Raw genomic sequence first — 18272 nt, forward strand, 5'->3', positions numbered from 1 at the left:
TCTTTGAATCTAAACCTCATTACAACCATAGAAAGACCTTCTGATTCTCAGATTCCACAAGACTTGATGCGAGCAATTTGGTGAACGTATGATATGGATCTTTGTTGATTTAATTGTTTGGATGAGTGTTTAACCCCTCTTTTATTCATCATACTTTTTGATGAGAGTGATTAGTGCTGATTCAATTACAATTGTGTAGTGTTTTGAACTTCTGAAGGTAATTTGCTTTCAACGTTTGTTTCATGTGTATATTCTGAGTTTGCAGGTAGAAGAGGAGTATTTGACTTAGTTACTGGATTGAACCACTTGAGAAAAACTTTTTGAAAAACTTGTTGCTTGATTGTCGGTAAACTTTGCTGGAGGTAAGTAATTTTGTTTAGGGACAAACAAAACTCTAAGTTGGGGAGAGTTTGTTAGGAGTAAATTAATGGTAAATTCATGTGTTAATATAAGTGATTTCTTCTCTAAACCAATGCAAAAATGTGATGAATCCATAGGTTTTTATTAAGAATTGAACTGAATAAGTTTAGTTCGTGCGTAAAGCAAATCGAATCACTTGTGGGTGTTATTGTTGCAGGTTTTGAGCTGAATAAGAACTTAAGAAGAACATGAGGAGGAAAGAAAGCTGGAAGTCTCAAAGGCTGAAGAAAAAGATGAAAGTACAAAGGGCGCGCCGCGAGAGTTCCTAGGCGCGCCGCGAAAATACTTCTGTTTGAGGGGCGCGCCGCGCCAGCCCGTTGCCGCGCCGCGGCCTCGGCGTTAAAAGCCCAAAAGTTCTGTTTTAAAGCCCTAGTTTTCCAAGTGGTGAGAGATACTTTTGTGGGAGCGAAATTAGGAGAGCTATCTGATTCTGAAGCTGAGAACAACAATTGAAGGTGGATTCTTTACCAATCGAAGACATTCTATTGATGAAGATGAATTCCTCCATTGATTCTTGTATGTTCTTCATGTCTATGGAGAGCTAAATCCCTCTTGTTGAGTCTAAGGTAGTAGTTAACCTATGAATATACATTACCATTGATTAATTCCTGTGAACAATTGTTTGAATTTATTATCAATAAGAAACCTTGCTTTTAATTTACATCATTGTTGAATCTTTGATCGAAAGAAAGGATTTAACTTTTGCCCTAGGTTACTATATTGATTCAATTGCAATTTGCAGAGATGGAATTGTAATTGGGTTTTCATAATTATCGTTCTTAATTACTATTATCGTTAATGTGATTTGGAGAGATCGAATCTCATACCGGTAAAAGTTATCTAATTTGATTTGCAGACATGGAATCTTATTTGAGGATAAGTGAAGATAATGATTCAAAGGATTGTTCTATTGAGAATTAATTGATAATTGTATAGGATTAGGTTGATGAACCCTAAAGACTCAACATCTTTCTTTAATTGTTAACACAAAGTCCTTTACTTGCTTTTATTTTATTATTTGCTTTTGATATTATTATTAGTATAAAACAAACCAAACCAAATTTCTTAACTCAAAATAAACAACTATAGAACGGCAGTGATATTAACCAATCCCTGTGGATACGATATATTACCGAAAATATTTACCCACAAATACTTTCAACATGTATAGGACAAGAGGATATACCAATCAATAAGGTTCATTTTTCCCTTGAAATGTGACTCGGGATAGAAGAAATGATGGTATGGTCGTCATAAGACTGAAGGCCGTTAGTTTGCCCGTCCCATCAAATTACGATTGTCATTTCGACCTGGGCATCAAAGGTGCCCGTCATGGGGGAATGAGGCCCATCATCTTTGCCTTGGGACATGACAGGTTTTCTATCACTAGGGATGACACACGATATCACTAGGTCATAAACACGCTTCTCATGTATTCATGTTAAACAAACATCAACCAACAATAACACACACAATGTCATGAAAGTTGATCAATCAAAGCTCGATTTAATTTTCCCTTTCCCAATATGTATATCCTAAGTGGTGCTATCCAACTCAAGCCTAAGGGAAGAACCCCTCCTTATATTAAAACGTGAATTTCAAAGGATGAAAGTGAGATGATGATCAATAAAATGCTATACTCCTTTCCCGAGTTGATTTGCACACTTCCTTCAAAAAATCTTAAACAGAAAACTAGGAATCACTTAATCAATATTTTCCTCCTTGACCTTCTCTCTCTTTCCTCTCCAATCTCTCTATCACTATAACTTTTATTTTGCTAACACGCCGAAATTGGCTAGAATAAGCTTTTCTTCATCAACTTTTTGTCTTAAATATTTTGCCAATGAAATGAAAAATTTCGCTTGCCAATGCTTATTTACAAAACATATCATTATTCTAACTTAGTCTAAATTAAAAATTGAAATTACACTTCTAATTTCTCATCAAGTAGCTACTTCACCATGCTAAACACACTTAGACAAAATAGGGATATTACATTTTGCCTACTTCTAAAAGGCTATTAGCCCCATAATAGTTATTTATATTGTGGATAAACTTTATCAAAAATAATAATAAACAAAATAGTAGCAAGATACTATATTTATATAAAATACTATATTTTAAAATGTGAATCAAAATATATTCTTTTGATTAATATTTTATATACTAAAAAGTCAACTTAACAAGCTTATATGTCTTTTTAGTGAGTATAAGTTCGATCTATTGTAATAAATATGTTTTGTAAAATATTTGTGCCTATCATTTTTACCAAACCGGTCATGCCGAGTCCGACTTTAACTATGTCACACCATAAGCTCCTCTCAACGACCTCCCACAGTAGCAAGATACTATATTTATATAAAAATACTATATTTTAAAATGTGAAACAAAATATATTCTTTTGATTAATATTTTATATACTAAAAAGTCAACTTAACAAGCTTATATGTCTTTTTAGAGAGTTTAAGTTCGATCTATTGTAATAAATATGTTTTGTAAAATATTTGTGCCTATCATTTTTACCAAACCGGTCATGCCGAGTCCGACTTTAACTATGTCACACCATAAGCTCCTCTCAACGACCTCCCATATTTCTACCTTACATTTGATATTGGTGTTGTAGTACAAATGATAAGTTACAACAATAGTACTTGTGACGCCTATACTTGATGCCTTACTGTTTTTTGTTAATATGCAACATCATTCTCTCTAGTCCAAGGGCATTGGTCTTGTTGATTCTCTCACACACCCTTATCTTCCCAACAAGTGGAATTATAGCCTAGTTCTATTTGCTGGAGGATTATGTGGTAGATCCTATTATAGAAGGTGAAGACTCGTATTTGCAAGGGAGAATATTATCGCTGAAATTTGAGTGTATTAAGAAAATCTCAAGTACAACAATTGTTTGACATAGAGTCTCTAAGATTTTAATATAGAATGACACCCGTCACCTTACAATCTCATTTTACAATTCTTAAGATGATATCAAAGCTTATCCAAGATCCATTGGGCCATCTGTTCAATCATGGTCGTGAAGGGGTTTGTTGATCAAGAGTCCCACGCTGAAAATTATATGATCTTAATACACTTAGAGTGTGCTTGAATGAGGTAATTAGAAATTTTAAACGAATTTAAAATTCAAAGTAATTCAAATGATTCAATTTAAATCCATTCTTTTTAAATTATTTTGTTCGGATTGAGTATTAAGATAATTCTTTATTAGATTTCTGGGGTCATTTTTTATAAAATTTAATTTTTTTGGACAAAATTAAAAAATTAAAAGTAGCGACCAATTTGAAATTTTTAAAAAATTGAAGAACCAAATTGTAAATTTTAAAAATTATTAAGGTCAAATTTACAATTTTTTGAAAATTTTTAGGCCAATTTTGTAATTTTAGAAAATACGATGGCCAATTTGTAGATTTGAAGAAATATTATTTACAAATACATTCTATGGAGTATGAGAGGAATTTCAAATTCTTTGGTTTTTGGTGTCATTTTTTAAAATGATTAAATTTAACTTAGATAAAATACTCCATAAATTTCCATCATTTTAACAATTTTTCATTTTTGTATCCAAACAATAAATTTTGTGCAAATGATTTTAAATTCTCTCAAAACATTACATTACCTCATGAAAAAACTTCATCCAAACACAATCTTTTGTTAATAGGACAATCTTCACCTTACAAATCGATTTGTTGGGATGAGGTACATCCAACTCAAGATTTAATATGGCATGAGAGTGATAATGTCTCACATCACCTATGAATGAGTGATGTGATTTATAAGAGACATGCAAAATTATAAGCTTATAAGATCCAATAAAAATTTTTAATATAAAAGTCACACCTAAAATTCAAAATTACAAACAATCCAAATAAAAGTAAATCCAATTATGAAATAATCCCTGCATTGATAAAAGTCCAAAATAACAGTTAGCCAAATAACGAAGGACAAAATATCATTAAGATCAACTTTGAAACACATAGTTAGTCTTGTTTTCAATTGAAGCTCTTTGCAAGGAACATAATCGTGACACATCATCACTTGCCATGGTTGGATCCCAGCTACTTTGAAAATAAATAGTGGTTCTCTTTAGAACACTTCCACTCTCAAGAATGTAACTTATAAGTTCAAACTCATCAGTTGTTCCTTCATAATCCTTGAATATAAAAGTAGTAAGGTGAGATGAAAGACAAGTAGGGACTACAATATTAGGTTGTGTCCATTTAATATCAGTATCAGTTAACTCATTAACCTGTTAAGAATGGTCACAACTATTAGTGTCTTAACATAAATAGTAAATATAAAAATTTAAAATATCCAGAATCAACGAACCTTAATAATCTCAAGACATTTAAGATTGGGGCATTTTTCTAGTAATAGTTCAACTAGAAAATATGAATCAAGGCTGTTTAAATACAATTGTAGATGTCCCAGATTGTGAAATGTTGGGAATTCTATACAAGCATTAATGAGAACCTGCAAATAGATAAAAATAATCAACAACTATTAAAAGTAAGACATAATTCATATAAATTAAAAACATATCATAAATAGTTTATGAATTATATTGATAGAGTCGTGTTTTAAAATTTGGGTATGTAGCTGCAATTTTGCTAATACATCTATAGCATTCTCATTTGCATATTGCCATAATTACGACTTGATTTAAAATCACCCATGCAATCGTATCAAATAACATGGATCTGTTTTGTTCATTTTGGTCAAATTTTCTAGTAAAACTTAAAATTTCAAAACCCAAAATTGTAATTTTCGTCCAACGCAATGAAAATCTTAATTTTAATCGCCGCTTATAGGTGCATTCTAAGTATCATCCAATTAATGTACACATTTGAACAACCGCAATGTGCTTTGCATAAAATCTAATGACGACCATTAAAACACTTGTAACTGTATTCGCGACATCGACGACAGTTTAAAATCATGGATAACATGTGGAAAATTTAAATTTTCAGGGGTCATGTGCCGATTAGTCATATTTGAAGTGTAGCAAATAAAAAATGATATCTATTTTAACAAGGTTTAATTATGAAAAATATCTTATGAGGCCCTATTTTAAAAACATTTTAATTATGTCAGATGACAATCCTTGTGCAAAAGACCACTTTTCATGCCCTAAAATACTGTCTTGATATATATATATATATATATATATATATATATATATATATATATATATATATATATATATATATATATATATATATATATATATATATATATATATATATATATATATATATGTATGCTAATTCATGGGATAAGGAAATAATATTTGAGTAAAGAATTGTACCTCCGTTGAAATAACATCAAAGCTAAGAAATTGGGTTTTCTGAATCCCGATGAAAAGATTTGGTATATTTTCTTGTTCTTCTCCCTCTTCAGATTCAAAATAGATGTTGGTATATGCCTCTTTCAAGTTGTTCATGTTCCTAATTGCATAATCAGTAGCCTTAGTATGATCTAATAGAAGGTACTGGAGAAGAGGAGTGTTGATATTAAGTGTTTTATCAGAATTTCTAACAGTTAGCCTCTTCAATGTGGGCACACTTATTTCAAATGAAGATGCATGTTTAAATATAACGTCCTCATAGATAAGTTCTTCTAGAACAGGACAACCAGAGAAAAGCTTCATAAGAGTTGCATCTTCAACAAAACACAACAAATTGATATGTAAAATCTTCAAAGAAGGAAGATGAACATAAGAAATCTGAAGATACTCAAAACTCCCAACCAACTCCAACACAGTTAGAGTTTTGCAAGTGAAAAGGTGAGAAGGCAAATTAACTTTAAAAGGCTTTAAGATAAGGTTTACCTCCTTAACCTTTTGGTTAATAGCCATGGAAATCACTTCAACAACAAGGTTTGGATTATAGCAGGCTTCAAAACAAAGGGAAAGTCTTTTAATGCAGTTTGATTTCCTTTCAGCTAAAATACTATTGAAAATTTCAACAAAATTATTTTTTGTGATGGAAGGAGAATTGTTTGGGAAATCAAGAACATTAGCAAAGGTCCACAGTGAAATCCACTTAGAGGACAAAACACTTGTTGTGATTGCATCCTTGGTTGGAAGTAATGTAAGAATGTCAGTAAGTATCTCATGAGGTAAGCCACTCAACCTATCAACTTTATCTAGAGTATTTTTTCCCTTGGCAGATTTGCTTCGTTTTCTTGTGGATCTTTTGGCCATTGGAATACAAGGTTAGGGATATGAACATAAAGAAGAAAATTGAAAATCTCATATTTCCATGGCTAGTTATGAGCAATCTTATAGCCTTGGATCTCATAACTTTATGTCTTAATTTTATTCATTATATAATATTTTATGAACTAGTTTTGTATTTTATTCATTGTATAATACTTTATTAAACTTATTCTATATTTTTATTAAATGTATAATACTTTAAGAAAACAAAAATATAAATAATTGTATAAAATCCTTTTTCATTCAATATTACTATTAAAATACTTGAATGAGAATCTTTTTTTATTAACTAAGATATGTATTTTATACAAAATATTTATAACGTTACAATAGTTTGTAAATTGTGAATACATCGGATATACATTGACTTTGTTTATTTTTTAGGTTATACTTGTATTTATCCGTACACGCGCGCACCACGTATGCATGAATTTTATCCCATTTTTAATTATATAAAATTATAAAATAAATATTTCATTTTAAGTACAAGAACTTTTAAGTTGTTAATCACAATTATTTTGTAGATGGACAATTGAGTATATCTTTGTTATTTAGAGACTTTATAGTTCATTTGGTGATAACTAATATTTGAGAGCTTATGTATAATCTTAAGATTTTAAGTTTAAATTTTCGCAAATATGATTGTGAAATAATCATTAGCAATACTTTAATTAATATATTTTTTAAATATCCAATTGATTTATTTTCTTAAAAAAATACCAGCATACATTTACTTATGCATTAAACAAAGTTATTTGCTAGGACAAAGAATAAACATGAAAAAATATATATACCTAAAGCAAAAGGCGATATATTTTGAGAGATCAATTACATATTTAAACTATTTTAGTCATACTCTGAATATATAAATATTTTTCATATCAATAAATCGAAGAAATTATTTAAACTTTAAAAATTATTGTAACTTATTTGTTATCAAAGGCATTTATAATTTAAATAAAATAAAATATACCATTTTAAACATGATGTTGGTGATATGCTAGGGTTTGAGAGTTGATCTATGATCGGTAAAATAGCAAGTGTACTATTTTGCCTCTGTAGTAATAATAGGGAAATTCCCCGAATGTCGATCTCAAGGACTGCGTAGTAATATCGAGTTCAAATTGTAGTTCAATTAAACAAAAACTAATGTTGGGGTTGTGTTTGCAAATTGTGACTAAACAATAATTAAAATAAGCAGAAAAGTAAATTGGCTTTTTGACAAATATGAGTATTATGCTAGGGTAAAGTGTGTGATTGTTCCTGTAATAACCTTGGATTAAGATCTCCTCAACAAGTTCATACTATTCAATTACCAGCCCTTTAGGATATTTTCCCCTAATTCCTTAGCGGGAAAACCTTTGAACATTCATCCTAAATCCTAAGTCCTTAGAGAAATATGATGAAATCAAGCCTTTATGTTATCAAGAGTTAACCGGTAACTATAGGGTATCCCTAGTCCTAGGTGATATCTACTATAGTCTAATCGTACAAAAACCTTAACAACCGCGGTCCAGTAAATCGTTAACCGTAAATCAATCCTTGTTTGTCCGACAAAGAAAGCATAAAAACATTGTATAATCAAATTGAATAATAAAACATGCAATTAAGGAAATCAAGAATTCAAAGTCATTACATGATCCAATCAGGGACACCCCTAGCATTGGGGATTAGTTACTCATATCGTTCAAAGAAAAAAAAATATAAAATAGAGACATTACAAGAATTGAGATGATAGTTGATCTTCAATCGCTTCCGTTCATGAAAATCTTCTTCTCTCCCAAACCCTTGTTTTCTCCAATCTTCAATCGTGTTTCTTCTCCCGGCCAAAAAGTCCCCTTATTCACCGTTAAAACTCTTCTAAATAGTGCAGACTCACTTAGGTTGGTTGGAAGTACCCAAAATGCCCCTTGGGTCAACACTTAATAAAAAATCACAAAAATCAGCAAAATCAGCGTTTTAGCCAACACTGGCCGTGTCAGGCAACACGGGTGGCCGTGTTGGCCTCCTGAACTTAATTTTTCAAAATCACACTCAGCACTGCTGACACGGGTGGCCGTGTTAGGTAACACGGGCCGTGTTGGTCCTTAACTTCAGAATTTGGATTTGCGTTCTTCATGAAAGTTGTAGCCCTTTTCGTTAGCGAAATTTTGCCACCGGAACCGCGTCATTCCGAGTTACGAAGCTCCAGTTATGATCAAAATACTACACGCCTGTCACGATGAGAAACATGCTGAAAATTTCTAGATCTCACACTTGCTAACACGAGCCGTGTCAGCCCCGTGAATTTTATCACTTTTGCATTTTCTTGGCCACGCTTCATCCTAACACTGCCAGTTTCAGGTGACACAGGTGGTCGTGTCAGACCTAATGTAGCTTGATTTTTCACTTCCTTCGAAACTCCCCTTTTTGTACTTTTTCGCATTGATTTGTCTCAATTTATTCCTTGGAGCCTGCAAATAGTAAAATCCACAACCAAAGCATAAAATGTAGAAGAATAAAATAAAACACTTGACAATATAAAGCAAATACGACTAAAATCAACGGTAAATAAACGTGTAAAAACCACTGATCAAACTCCCCCAAACTTAAACCGTTGCTTGACCTCAAGCGACAATTACAAGAGAAAATGAACATCACAGCAAACCGGTACTCATACGTGAGATTTCTGTTCCTTTTGATCAAGAGACTGTTAGTTCGGCATTCACATGACGCGAAGAGTTTCTGCAAGAACATTTAAACCCTGAGCTCCCCTTTAGGATTCCTCTCTAACTATGCTTTGTACTTAAGTCTCTTTCCGATTTTCCTCCTTTTTCATTAGGACAATCAAATTAAGGCAATGGGAATTTATGATGATCATCACATACACAAGACTAGTCAATAATTCATTTTTTTTCCGCCACCAAATGAGCAGCATTTGCTACTTTTATTTACCGATGAAATTTTCAAACTTTGCAGTTATATATTGTCCTTATTTGGACGACGTTTGGGGATCAACCCCCTTTGGGCTGAATAACCGGGTGAGGGTTACCCAACTTAGCGAGCCGGTTGCCTTTTACCGCCTTTTCATCATCTGGTGCCAACTTTATTTGTTTCTCAACCAATCATACATGTATGTGAATCTAAATTATGCCAGGCTGTCAAAATAAACTACTCAAGGAGTACTTCTCAAGATTCAAGCACTATGGTACAAATCTACACGTTAGACTCGTCTCACTTTTTAGGGAAACAAGGGTGTTCAAACAAACCCCCTTTCTGTCACATTATTCCGAACTTCCTGCACTCAACCAACCATCCCTTCATCTCTATATACTATTCCCGATTGCTATTTAGATCAGAAGCTCTTATGAACAATAAAAATTTCGGTCAAATTTGGGAAGAACTCAATGTTTGGTTTTACACATCATAAAAAAAACATAAAAAGAAAAATGCAAGAGTAAATCCTCCCCCAAACTTGAACTAAACATTGGCCCCAATGTTTCAGAACAAGCCCGAGAGGGGTGACTCACAGAGGGTAGTGCAACTCTAACTGCAGCTTCCTAGCATTCACTAGAAAGTCCCCCTTTTTATTTCCTGAAACAAAAAAAAACATGCAAACACAAAAAGAAAACTAAGTTGTTAAAATCATGGGTTGCCTCCCACGAAGCGCTTTGTTTAACGTCGCATGGCTCGACGATCCATTCCCCTTGTTAGGGTGGCATATATGACACAAAGAACACATCGTCTTTTTTCTTTCTCTTGTTTGGTAGCAATCCCATGAACTTAAAGTATTGATGATGTTGCTGCCAAATCCTTTTTATCTTGATTTTATTGAACAAGGCATAAATGTCTTCCAATACTTTGTCAATTTCTTGTCTTTCATCTGCCTTGTTGTAAAAATAGTTTTTGGGGATACTCTCTTGTTGAAGATTTTCTTGTTGGGTGACCACATCTTCACAAATTGTTAAATTTGTGGTTTTATCCAAAACTCGATCATCTTCAAGTTTCCTTGTTTCTTCTTCCCCATATTTCTTTTTTACCTCAAATTCTTCTATTCTTACTGCATCCTCTTCATCTGATATTATGCATTTTTCTTCTGGTTTCACATATTCTTCTTCTAACTCTAACTTTCTCCAAATAAACCTATCTGGGTAAAAGTTAGCTTCCTTACATTCATTCATAAGGATTCTTACCTCTCTCTTATATGCTTTAAAAATTTTAGTCGCCTCTTCCAAGGTGACTCCTGAATTAGGCGACCAACATGCAGGAGATACAGGTGGCAATGTATCAAAACAATACATAGCTACAAAACTCAGACAATTTGTTAGTAGCAAAGTATAGAAGAATTCATGAAGCAAAAATAATCTGACTTTTTTTAAATTTTTTTTTTGATGATAAAACAAATTCAAATAAACAAAAACAAAAACAAAATTTTAGTTGACGAGCAACAAAATTTCAATTGAACTAAAATTAAAACTCTATATTTTGGCAGTCCCCGGCAACGGCGCCAAAAACTTGATCGGTAAAATAGCAAGTGTACTATTTTGCCTCTATAGTAATAATAGGGAAATTCCCCGAATGTCGATCTCATGGACTGCGTAGTAATATCGAGTTCAAATTGTAGTTCAATTAAACAAAAACTAATGTTGGGGTTGTGTTTGCAAATTGTGACTAAACAATAATTAAAATAAGCAGAAAAGTAAATTGGCTTTTTGACAAATATGAGTATTATGCTAGGGTAAAGTGTGTGATTGTTCCTGTAATAACCTTGGATTAAGATCTCCTCAACAAGTTCATACTATTCAATTACCAGCCCTTTAGGATATTTTCCCCTAATTCCTTAGCGGGAAAACCTTTGAACATTCATCCTAAATCCTAAGTCCTTAGAGAAATATGATGAAATCAAGCCTTTATGTTATCAAGAGTTAACCGGTAACTATAGGGTATCCCTAGTCCTAGGTGATATCTACTATAGTCTAATCGTACAAAAACCTTAACAACCGCGGTCCAGCAAATCGTTAACCGTAAATCAATCCTTGTTTGTCCGACAAAGAAAGCATAAAAACATTGTATAATCAAATTGAATAATAAAACATGCAATTGAGGAATTCAAGAATTCAAAGTCATTACATGATCCAATCAGGGACACCCCTAGCATTGGGGATTAGTTACTCATATCGTTCAAAGAAAAAAAATATATAAAATAGAGACATTACAAGAATTGAGATGATAGTTGATCTTCAATCGCTTCCGTTCATGAAAATCTTCTTCTCTCCCAAACCCTTGTTTTCTCCAATCTTCAATCGTGTTTCTTCTCCCGGCCAAAAAGTCCCCTTATTCACCGTTAAAACTCTTCTAAATAGTGCAGACTCACTTAGGTTGGTTGGAAGTACCCAAAATGCCCCTTGGGTCAACACTTAATAAAAAATCACAAAAATCAGCAAAATCAGCGTTTTAGCCAACACTGGCCGTGTCAGGCAACACGGGTGGCCGTGTTGGCCTCCTGAACTTAATTTTTCAAAATCACACTCAGCACTGCTGACACGGGTGGCCGTGTTAGGTAACACGGGCCGTGTTGGTCCTTAACTTCAGAATTTGGATTTGCATTCTTCATGAAAGTTGTAGCCCTTTTCGTTAGCGAAATTTTGCCACCGGAACCGCGTCATTCCGAGTTACGAAGCTCCAGTTATGATCAAAATACTACACGCCTGTCACGATGAGAAACATGCTGAAAATTTCTAGATCTCACACTTGCTAACACGAGCCGTGTCAGCCCCGTGAATTTCATCACTTTTGCATTTTCTTGGCCACGCTTCATCCTAACACTGCCAGTTTCAGGTGACACAGGTGGTCGTGTCAGACCTAATGTAGCTTGATTCTTCACTTCCTTCGAAACTCCCCTTTTTGTACTTTTTCGCATTGATTTGTCTCGATTTATTCCTTGGAGCCTGCAAATAGTAAAATCCACAACCAAAGCATAAAATGTAGAAGAATAAAATAAAACACTTGACAATATAAAGCAAATACGACTAAAATCAACGGTAAATAAACGTGTAAAAACCACTGATCAATCTACGTAACCTTCTTGCATAGTCTCTGTCAGCTCCGATCATTGACGTGGAGACTGTCCATGGTTTGTTCTTAACCCATCAATGTCTACATCATCACTCTCTCAATGTCTACATCATCACTCTCTCAGCTTCTTGCTAAATGGAAAAAAATTCAAGCGCTCCAAAATACGTGTGACACACATATTACTAATTTTGATAAAACATGCCATAAGAGAAATCAATTATCAATAAAAATATCAGAGTATTCGTATAACGATGTCCTTGAAAGATGTAAGAATAAAGTACATAGAACATTAAGACCTAAGAAATGCATTGTTCCATTGAAAAATATGGAGTTCTAGATAAAATGAAGAAACTATGAGTTCCAATAACAAAGTAGGAAATTACTTCTTTGTAGAATGTTGAAATATGGAACATCATACCTCCTATGTCATAATTATCTGCATGGAGATTTGATTTTTTGGTATAAAATTTGAAAATCACAACCACTCTTTTTTTGTTACAGATACTTAGACAACCTTAAGAATATTAGGAGCATACCCCGTATATGTTGTCTTTGGGGATAGTGGAGCATCATTAATCATATATGAGTTAACAACAAGAAGGAAGGCAAGACATTTTACAAGAGTATTAATTGACCTAAACATGGTTAAGATGTTGTATGTTCAGATTTTTGTTGATAGAGGAGACTATAATTTATTTGTTTAAACGTAGTGTGGAGGTTTTTATTTGTTACATGATCATTGCATTTATGGTTGGCATGGTTGAGAGAAGTGTTGTAGTTTAAAGGGAAAAAGGGTTGATAAGCCAACTGAGAAACCTACTCAAATATACATTTGTAAGAAATAAGCTATGGTGGAACCAAAACAAATTATTTGGTTAAATTTGATAGAAGGGAGTGAAAACTCGGCAAACTTGAACATTGAAATAGTTATGCATGAAGGAGAGAATTAAGACAATGTTGAGATAGTGAAGAAGGTTGATGGGGAGATTATTATTGAGATAATTGATGATATGATGGAGAACAATAAGCATAATCTTGATCATTAGAAAGGGATTGAGAATATGTTAGACAAGTGACTTCATGCACAAGGGGGAGGAATGTGGTATTTGTTAGTTCTAAGTTTTTAGGGTTGGCTTAATTTTTGTAAAACAAGTTATAGTATCAGTTATGTAATGCTAAGAAGAACAGGTACAACAAAGAGTCCCACTGGAATGGTAGAATATGTTGTGTTGAACTATTTCAACGTCTGGAACAACGTCACATGGGATGTTACGACATCATGCCTGAGCTGAAGTGAAGAGTTTTAGTTATATCCTGTGATTTAATTACTACAGAAGAATGCAGAATATTCTGGATATTATGCAAATTAAACAAAGGCATATACACGTAACAGGTCTGAAAAATCAATTAGAAGATTTGAGGAATCAATCTTAAGAATCTGTTGTATCCCAATTTTTTACCACTAAGATCCCACCATATTCCTAATAGTAGGATCATCATTATCATCATTATCATCATGCATATATCATTTGCTAACCCGAAAATAGAAAAAAAAATTGTTGTTTGTTGCTTGTGTCTTAAGACAGGAGACTGATCAAGAGGAGACTGAGCAAATTAGAGTTTTGAGGCCCACGAGTGTTAGAACAGAGTTTGGTTCCAATAATATCTTAGAGTTTTGATGATAACAATTAAATAAATTTTGTATAAGTAAATGTGATACTCTAATTATATGTTTCTTATTTCAGAAGAAGTTCTAACTCAAGTACCATCAGAACATGGACTTTATGTAAAGCTGATCAAACTAAGAAAGAAAAGTCACGCTGAAGTTCTAATATATGAAGACTTCTAAATGCACCAACCGCTGTAGACAAATTCTGATAGAAGTTATATTCACAAAGACAAGACACAAGTTGTGAAGAAAAGGAAAAACAAAATGCAAAGTTCTGATACAAGATAAAATACCATTAGAGACATAATGATTAAAAGACGGCTGAAGCATTTATGAGGAACAAATATTAAGAAGCATGTAAAGCACAACTAACCAAGACGACACGCAACATTTATTGCAGAACAGCTTACGAGGAAGCAACAGACAACATTTTCCTAAGGCTATAAATAGAAGATCAATTTGAAAAAGCAATAACACATAAACTTACAAGAGATGCTTACGTGAACTATTATGCTGAAAGAAAATACATCGTTCATGTTGTCATTCTAAAGTCATATTCATTGTACTTAAACATATTGAAAAATCATAGTTGTGATATAGCTTAGATTAAGAAGCATTAAGTTCACTAGTTAGAAGTTATTGTTGTATCGTTTCTTGAGTAACCAAGCTGTGGTTAAGATTCTCAAGAAGACGTTGTATATTGTTCCTTGAGTAACCAAGTTGTGGTTAAGATTCTCAAGAAGACATTGGTAGTTGCCTTCGTGAATCTATTGTAATCAAGTTTTTATTAGTGGATTAAGTCCTCGACGGAGAGAGGCGAAATCACCTTGACGGGTGGGCTGGAGTAGTTTGAGTTCGAACGAACCAGGATACAAATATCGTGTGATTTTTTATTTGTGAAAGAAAACTCCTTATTCAACCCCCATTCTTAGTGTTTTTCATACCCTTCAATTGGCATCAGAGCTCTTGGTTCTAGGTGCAAACACTTAACAATGTCAGTAAAAGATCGAGAAGGAAAACACTATGACAAATGAGCAAATCAACAATGGTTTTACAAGACCCCTTGTGTTTGATGGAGAAAATTTTGAGTACTGGAAAGATAGACTGGAAAGTTTCTTTCTATGACAAGATGCTGAACTATGGGACATTGTGTTAGATGGTTACACACATCCTGTAGATGCTAGTAAAAAGATTGATAGGAAAAACATGAGTAACAAATAAAATAAAGAGTTCAAAAATAATTACAAGGCTATAACTATTTTGCTGAATGCTATCTCACATGCAAAATATGAAAAAATCACCAACAAAGATACTGCACATGATATGTTTGAGTCTCTCAAAATGACTCATGAAAGAAATGCTCAAGTAAAAGAGACGAAAGCCCTGGCCCTCATCCAGAAGTACGAGGCATTTAAAATGGAAGAAGATGAGTCCATTGAAACCATGTTCTCAAGATTTCAAACTCTGACTGTTGGTTTGAGAGTTTTGAACAAAGGATACACCAGAGCAGATCATGTCATGAATATAATCAGAAGTTTACCCAGAAGATGGGGACCAATGGTTAATGCGTCCAGAGTTGCAAAGAATCTAGATGATGTATCTCTTGAAGAACTTATCAGTGCATTGAGAAGCCACGAGATTGAACTTGATAAAAATGAGCCTCAGAAGAAAGATAAGTCTGTTGCCCTTAAATCTATTAGAAAATTTGAAACTAAAATTTTTTAGACTGAAGAAGAAAGCTCTAGGGACTCTGCATCAAAATAAGAAGATGAGTTATCTCTTCTCTCCAAAAGAGTCAATCAATTATGGAAGCATAGACAAAGGAAGTTCAGAAACTACAAGAGACCAGAAAATAAAGTAGAATCTTCTGGACATAAGAAGCCGAGCAGAAAAAGCATTGTCTGCTATGAATATAAAGAACCAGGACACTTTAAGAAATATTGTCCCAAGCTGCAGAAAGAAAGGCCAAAGAAAAAATTTGAAAAGAAGAAAAGTCTTATGGCCACATGGGATGATTCAGAATCTTCTGAAGGTGAATCTGACTTAGGAGATGAACATGCCAACATAGGATTCATGGCTACCATAGGAGATGACTTTGGCTCTGAATCAGAAACTGATGAGGTATTCTCTGAACTTACTAGAGATGAGCTTGTAGAAATCTTATCAGAACTTCTGGAAAACCATAGTAAACTCAGAATCAAATACAAGAAACTTAAAAATAGTTTTGTAGTTGAAATTAAGAAACTTAAAGCAGAAAATTCTGAACTTATTTAAGGTTTTCTATGGTTTTCGGGTTAAAAACCTAATTAATTGAGTCAGTTAAAAAGCCTAATGGGTAAAAACCTAGACACAAGGTTAATGGGAAACACCTACCTAACATACGTATTTAGGGTTTTTATTGGTTAAAAACCTAATTAATTGAGTCAGTTAAAAAACCTAATGGGTAAAAACCTAGACACAAGGTTAATGGGCAACACCTACCTAACATACGTATTTAGGGTTTTCTATGGTTTTCGGGTTAAGGCTAAACCTAATTGAATTAATTATAAACATAAGGTTAAACAAAAATTGTTAAAAAACCTAATCCTAATTAAACTAAAATCAACTTAATTATCTAACCTAATTTGAAATCCTAATTTAATAAATTATTATTTAAAAAAACTAAACTATTTAACCTAAATAAATTTAATTAAATTATTTAATCTAAAAACTAAATTATTTAAAACAAAATTTTATTATTATTTTTCTTTAAAAGAGTTAAGTGTAAAAAGAGAAAAAAAATTAATTAAGAATAATAAAAAGGTTTTAGTTAAAAAAAGCAGAAAAAGAAGTAGTTATAATTAAAATAAGGGTTAATAGTAATTTACCCCCCTGTAATGGTTGCAAAGCTCAGGGATCGAACCCCTGACCGAAAGGTTACCAAACATCAACTCTTACCACTTAGCTATACATGCCTTGATGTTAGTGGATCAGACAAGAAATAATAAAACGTAAACAAGTATTAAATGGAAAAAGTCAAAAAGCAAGTTCGCATGGGGCCACAGTTTTCACTCGTAAGCCAATAGAATGAGGGGAGAGAAGCGGACTCAGTTGACCAGCCAATAACCATGCTTGACAACGCCTATTTCCCTTGTTTAAATTTGTAGGTGGAATGTCTTGAGCCATCAGAGAGAAAATAGTTTCTAGATAGCGTATGCTCAAGACATATGACGGGTGACTTATCTTTATTCTATGACTTTGTGGCTAAGAAGAAAGGATTTGTGACCTACGGTGATAACAACAAGGGAGCAATACTCGGTAAAGGTAGTGTAGGTAATCCCTCTTCTACTACTATCTCTGACGTCCTTCTAGTTGAGGGCCTTAAACAGAATCTTATTAGCATCACTCAATTATGCGACAAAGGATACTCGGTAAAGGTAGTGTAGGTAATCCCTCTTCTACTATTATCTCTGACGTCCTTCTAGTTGAGGGCCTTAAACAGAATCTTATTAGCATCAGTCAATTATGCGATAAAGGATACTCGGTATCATTTTCTAAAGAAAGTTGCATAATGTCATACCCTAATTTTTGACCCCCCCTGAGATGACATATCTTCAGGATTTTCATCAAGTCAAAGTAAGTACCCAGGGCAGTCTGGCATTCAATCGAGAGTGTTCAAAGACAAGAAAACTCAGGCAAAGGATCAATCAATAGTGGGATTAGTCTCTAATACAATCATAAGACTCAAAAGCCTCATTATTACACCTATGATTGATTAAGACACCCAGTCATCTAAGTACAGGATTACTCAGATCAACAGACTAGGGTTTAGAGCCTATCAAGGACTAAAATCAGGGATCACCTTTGGGAAACCCTAAAAAGCCCCAAGAGACCATTCAAAGACATTAATCATCTTCA

General features: G+C 33.3%; 1 protein-coding gene across 1 annotated transcript; it reads right to left on the reverse strand.

The window, feature by feature from the left end:
- Positions 1-4278: 4278 nt before the first annotated feature.
- On the reverse strand, positions 4279-6644 carry LOC131617066 (F-box/LRR-repeat protein At4g14103-like). Its single transcript, XM_058888447.1, has 3 exons — positions 5741-6644; positions 4762-4905; positions 4279-4681 (listed from the first exon to the last, which is right to left on the reverse strand). The coding sequence occupies exons 1-3, from the start codon at positions 6635-6637 to the stop codon at positions 4394-4396; spliced, it is 1329 nt and encodes a 442-aa protein (XP_058744430.1). The 5' UTR covers positions 6638-6644; the 3' UTR covers positions 4279-4393.
- Between the last annotated feature and the right edge of the window lie 11628 nt (positions 6645-18272).

This window comes from Vicia villosa, linkage group LG7 (genome assembly GCF_029867415.1).
Source record: "Vicia villosa cultivar HV-30 ecotype Madison, WI linkage group LG7, Vvil1.0, whole genome shotgun sequence".
Classification (NCBI taxonomy): Eukaryota; Viridiplantae; Streptophyta; class Magnoliopsida; order Fabales; family Fabaceae; genus Vicia; species Vicia villosa.

Excerpts from the sequence above, each read along its gene's own strand:
- LOC131617066 (XM_058888447.1), bottom strand. The coding sequence starts at position 6,637 with ATGGCCAAAAGATCCACAAGAAAACGAAGCAAATCTGCCAAGGGAAAA. Across the intron at positions 4,906-5,740 it reads TTGATGTTATTTCAACGGAG|GTTCTCATTAATGCTTGTAT; the intron begins GTACAATTCTTT and ends ATCTATTTGCAG. Across the intron at positions 4,682-4,761 it reads AATGTCTTGAGATTATTAAG|GTTAATGAGTTAACTGATAC; the intron begins GTTCGTTGATTC and ends CATTCTTAACAG.